We start from the raw sequence: 5,703 nt of genomic DNA on the forward strand, positions 1-5,703 counted from the left end.
AAAATTAGGATATGCTTCCCACTGTCTCCGAGACAGGCTGTAAAGAGAAACTGAGGTCTTTGAACTTTGTGGGGAATATGATGACAGTAGCACAGGAAAGCTCATGAGGGAGTTTGTTGCAGTACTTGATGCACACTGAATGCTGATGATAAAAAGATATGAGGAAGATGTTTATTCAGTGAGCATCAGTGCATTCATTCAGCAGATGGACACTGTGTGTGTTTCATACTCTCCTGAGGAAAACATAATATGTGACACTTTGACTAAAGAACAAAATAAATATTAAAGGAGGCAAAGGCTCAAATTTAAAAAGCTTATGTGATCGCAATTGTGACATTTTCAAACTTTTCAGGGCCTAACCTTTAAGCCTTAGCATTTATTCTGATGGTTTGTATGTAGCACAGACATAGTTGAGATATATTTTAAGAATTTTGGGTTTTCTTAATTAATTCTGGGAAGGTGTATCAGTCCTGATATCTGGGTTCTCTGTCTAGAATGATTACTGTGCTGTCTTTTTAGAGACTGTTCATCGAATATCATTTTCTGGTGGAGACAGCTGTTTGTTCAAAAATTGATTTACTTATTTTGTTAAAGAACTAATTTGCCTAGTGAGCAGCAAACATTTGAATCAATTTCTGAAGGGTGAATAACTCTCAGTACTTCTGCTTTTCTGCTTTTCAAGTGCATGTACTGAGAAAACCAAGAATAATTCATACTCAGGAGATGTCAGGAAAGACTTCTAGGAGAGGAGAGTACCTCTTACAAGGAAAGAATAAGTGGTGAAGCAAGGGCCTGCTGTTGACCTGGGGTAGTAAATCCACAGGTGATTTAGCTGTGCACACATTTTGCTACAATGTCTAACCAGTATTTCTAGCTGGGATGTGACACGATACCAGACTGGTCCTAAATTTGCTGTAAACTCTGTCCCTGCTAGGTTAATTATCTGAACTGTGCTTGTTTCATTTCTACAAAGAAAAGAAAAGCTGAGAAGCATAAGATTGTGCCCTATGAGCACACCATGGGGACTTACATGGAAAGAGAGACAGCCATTTTAACACAAAAGTGAAAAAATTCCTTAATTCTTCTTAGATGGTTTACTGTATATAGTAAGACTATCAAGTAGGCAGTAACAGTGGCTTGTGACACAACTTGCTCATTAAAAGCCTGGGAAAGGAGTAGACCTGGAATGGAGGAACACAGTTCTAAAAATAATTCAAAGCATCCCTTGCTGTAAAGTTCCGGTTACAGTAAAAGCAAAAAAGAGAGTTCACATGAAGCCATGGCATTTTCAAAGGTTCAGAAACAATTTTGTTTTATTAAAGACTGCTATATTCGTAGACATTTGTGTGTGTTGCCATGCTTGTTCAGATTGATAAGGTGTCCTGATGATTGATTTAATTGTTTAATATTGGTCATTAATTAATTAATTAATAGTGTTCACAGCACCAAGCCTGACAGAGTTCAAGAAAGTCTTTGGACAATGCTCTCAGGCAAATGGTGTGATTCTTGGGGCTGTCCTGTGCAGAGGGAGGACTTGGACTTGATGATTCTAGTGGGTTCCTTCCAACTCAGGATATTCTATGATTCTAATTTCATCTGAGAAATGAAGCAGTGCTTTGGATGAAAGGTGTCCTTTCTCTTGACAGCTGTGGCTAGGCATGCCAGCCTGGTATGTTGCTGCCTGCCGTGCCAACGTGAAGAGTGGAGCTATTATGTCTGCTTTGTCTGATACTGAGATTCAAAGAGAAATTGGAATCAGCAATCCTCTTCATCGCTTAAAACTCCGACTGGCAATCCAGGAGATGGTATCACTGACAAGTCCATCAGCACCTCCAACATCCAGAACAGTGAGTCCTGTTCAGCTAACTTTTTCTTCCCCACTTCATCCTGCAGGAGTCTGCAGAAAGACTTTGTAGTACAAGAGTGGCTCTATGGTAACACACACATCGCTATCAGTGGTAACTGTCCTACAGAGACTTAGAATGATCTGCTCACCACTTGCTTGATTGTTGATTGCTGATGCTTTTACTTTATCAGATGTTCTTACTTTTTTTAAGTTATGCTTTTGATTATTCTTGATGTTATCAAAGTTATTAGTATTGAGCATCTTATTTGTCATTTTTTTCTGTATTTTTGCCAGTTTCTTCCTTCAAGTCATCTGGACCAGCCAAATCAGATTGTGTTTCTCTTTGTTTGTTTGTTTCTCTTTTTTGTTAGGTATTTTTGGGGCAGAGGGGAGGCAGGAGTTGAGAGAAGTTATATAGGAACATGGCTCTTTTGAACCTTGTTCCCATTCCCCTTTTTTTGCACCCTTTCAAATGTTATATAATCTGAGTCAGCTGGGTTTAGGTTCTTCATGCTTTTAAGAGAAGCAGTGATTGGAGGTGTGAAGGGAGCATCTGGAAGGCAGAAGTGGAGCGTGTGCATTCAGTGAGGACAGGAGAGAGAGTGGCAGCAGATGCAAAAGAAGCAAGTAAAAAAGAAACTCAGAGATACAAGTCTCAAAGGAAAAGGGAATAAACATATCAGAAATAGCAAGGAAATAGATTAGTGAAGAGTAGGAATGAATGTGATATAGATAAAAATCACCTTTTAGTGCTTTTTTTTTAGTGGAAATTAAAGAACAACAGGTCAAACTTATAAGGAGAAAAATAAATGAGATAACAAAAGGGGAGTTGGTGAGATGTTGATATGTTAACTGTGATGCTTTCATAGTCATCACGACTATAAAAGCAATGGAGACTGTAACCAAAAAAAAGAAAAAAGAGGCTTGATCAGATTGGAAATGGCATAGAAGTGAAGGACGAAGACCACTACTCATGTGGTGTTGCTCAGATTTCTAATAGTAAGATAATAATATTTATATTTCGCTATATCTTGTGCTCAGGGAATTAATGGAGAATCTTTTGGTAGAAATTAGAATTGAGATACCAGATCCACTGAGCTACCTAAGCAGCTGAGCAATAGGACTTTAATGCTGCTATTGGCTGGCCTTTTATCCTCATGTTACTAATACTGTAGTTCCCCATCTGATACTTTCTCCCCTGAGAACAGTTCTATGTGTCATAACCATGGTAATACTATGACTCATAATGCATTTTACCCAAGTAAAGCAGTATAAGCTCAACATAACATTGAATTACTGCATAAGATTAATTTTTATTTTAAAAGCATAAAAGCATATTTCAAAGCATAAAAGCATTTACACTTATGAAGTGAGAAAACATTACATTCAAGCTAAAAACATTGGAAATACTTTTTCCTTGCTGTTTTCATTCTCCCAGAGCAACTGTCAGCACAAAATGACCCTGCCCTGGTGTGTGAATTTCTGAGTCCCACATCTCTCTGCCTCCTCTCTTTCTCAGGAAAGGAGTTAATTTACGTCTCCAGAAAATACAACAGACATCTACATCCCCTCCCTGCCTCACCTCATTGTCCTAGTGGGAATCTGACAGAAAACAATAGGATGAGGAAAAATAGTTTTACAAGTGAATTCTCTTGACATTTTTGATTTACAGAAAAGTGGCAGAAGAAATCATTATTTAGATTACAATATGAGCATGTGATGTGTGCAGAATATTTAGGCTGGAAAATCTTTGGGAGCTGAAGCTTACCTCCAGACAGAGCTCTGAGCTAAAGGGTTGTATTTGCCAGTTGTTTATGAAATGTACCTTTAATTATTATTCTTTCCTTTGTGGCAGTGCTCTGCCAGATTTCATCCATCAGTTCTAGTTGAAATACTCCATCACATCTGTTCAGAATCTGCTAATGAAAGATACAAACCAAGTTGTCTAAAGTTGTCTCTAGTTGCAGCTTGGTAGAGGCAAGAACGTGGTTGTGCTGATGGTGATGCTATGCGCTGTTAACTTACAGTGGTGCTGCCTTTCTTCTTTACCACTGCTTACCTAATATGGATCCCACCTTCCTTCCTGTGGGCCTTGTCCGTAGCCCTCAGGCAATGTTTGGGTGACCCATGAAGAAATGGAAAATCTTGCTGCTCCAGCTAAAACGGTTAGTCTTTCCACTTCCATTTAAAATAGTTTCAGGGCTCAAAAGAGAATTGGGCTTTATCTGCTTTAACACAGATGCTGTATCTTTTGTGGGATGCTTCCCAAGCATGCTATTAGAAAGTTGCAGGGAGTATCAAAATTCAATTTAAAGAACAGTTACATAATCTTGCAGCAATACAAACTGTATTGCCATCACAAAAATGGTGTGTGACCCTAAAACCAGTATTGGAGTTTTAAAGTACATAATAGTTTCAGTGCCAGTGTGAAACCTCATTTAATGAAATGAAATTGTCATGGTTACAGGTACAACATTTCTCCTGTGCTCTAGTCCCTAAAACCTTTTCTAAATATAGTTTTATATCTGCTGAGGTAGAAAGAAATACGAAAAGGCTTGAGAATGGTGCATTACACAACTTTATGTTCTCATTAATGCTGAGTTTTTCATGTCCCAGCTTGAGTATTCATGATCTTTGACTCTGGGTGCATGGAAGTGTCATTTATTTGTTGATTTTTGTCAAACCTCTCCCTAAAATAGTTCTTAATTTATTTTTTTTTACTTGGAACACATATTATTTTAGGTTTTGAGTTTTAGCATTACATCATAACAACTCCATAACAGTGCTTATAAAGCTCAGGGTAGACCTTATCACCCTCTAAGTATTCATGATCTTTGACTCTGGGTGCATGGAAGTGTCATTTATTTGTTGATTTTTGTCAAACCTCTCCCTAAAATAGTTCTTAATTTATTTTTTTTTACTTGGAACACATATTATTTTAGGTTTTGAGTTTTAGCATTACATCATAACAACTCCATAACAGTGCTTATAAAGCTCAGGGTAGACCTTATCACCCTCTACAGCTTCCCTTCCTTGTGGCACTTAGTGCCATGGTCTAGTAACCATGGTAGGGTTGGACTCGATGATCTTTGAGGTCTCTTCCAACCTGATTGATTCTATGATTCTTTGATACAGTCCTACAGTGAGATCTCTGAAAAACTGATCTTCAGTTTGGAAAACTTAATAGCCCAATCCATAAATGGTGGCAGAGGTACTGGAGCTAAATTTTGATGCAATAAAGACTTATTTCTGAGAAGCTCATGGTTGCTATAGTATTTAAAGCTTTTTCATAAACATTAATGCAGCCAGTTCTCATCAATAATTTTTTTTTGAACTGATCATTGTAAAATTTCCAATTTTATTGTTGGTAAAGAACAATGCAGATATAACAACACTGAACTGACCAGAAGTAGGGTTGATCCTGTTTAACTGGTCAGCCAGAAGAATATAGTTTTCCCATAAAAAGTGTTATGTAAAAAGTTCCTTTGTTATACATTCTCAGAAAGACAGGATTTTATTGTTAATGTTTCAAAATCTAACTAGAAACAAAAAATGACGTCACTAATGTCTGATTCTGTAAGTAAATGGTTGTGCAGCCATTTAACAGCTGTTTAAATAATGCTGTAAAATTTCACCATGAAACAATGATTTTATATCTTGAAAACTCAGCCAGATTTGCCCTACTAAGATTTTATGGGTATCATGTTTTAAGTTTTCAGGTAGTTTAGCCAAGGGCACTGCAGGTGACTGGAGTTGTTTTATCAGTGCATTTTATGTGTATGTTTTCATTTGTATTAAGATTAGCATACATATGAAAACCTTTTATAACTCATTTTCATTGTCTTTTTACCTGAATT

At 37.2% G+C, this 5,703-nt stretch overlaps 1 protein-coding gene across 1 annotated transcript in view; it reads left to right on the forward strand.

Annotated features, from left to right (window-relative positions):
• Positions 1-1,646: 1,646 nt before the first annotated feature.
• LOC103800446 (liprin-alpha-2-like) overlaps positions 1,647-5,703 on the forward strand; it is a gene marked incomplete at its 5' end in the record, with an annotated part of 15,400 nt that continues 11,343 nt past the window's right edge. Inside the window, 2 exons of the mRNA XM_009072822.1 lie at positions 1,647-1,847; positions 3,949-4,011. Coding sequence (XP_009071070.1) covers positions 1,647-1,847; positions 3,949-4,011 — 264 coding nt within the window. The remainder of the gene's footprint in view (positions 1,848-3,948; positions 4,012-5,703) is intronic.

Source organism: Acanthisitta chloris, unplaced genomic scaffold (assembly GCF_000695815.1).
Source record: "Acanthisitta chloris isolate BGI_N310 unplaced genomic scaffold, ASM69581v1 scaffold35634, whole genome shotgun sequence".
NCBI lineage: Eukaryota > Metazoa > Chordata > Aves > Passeriformes > Acanthisittidae > Acanthisitta > Acanthisitta chloris.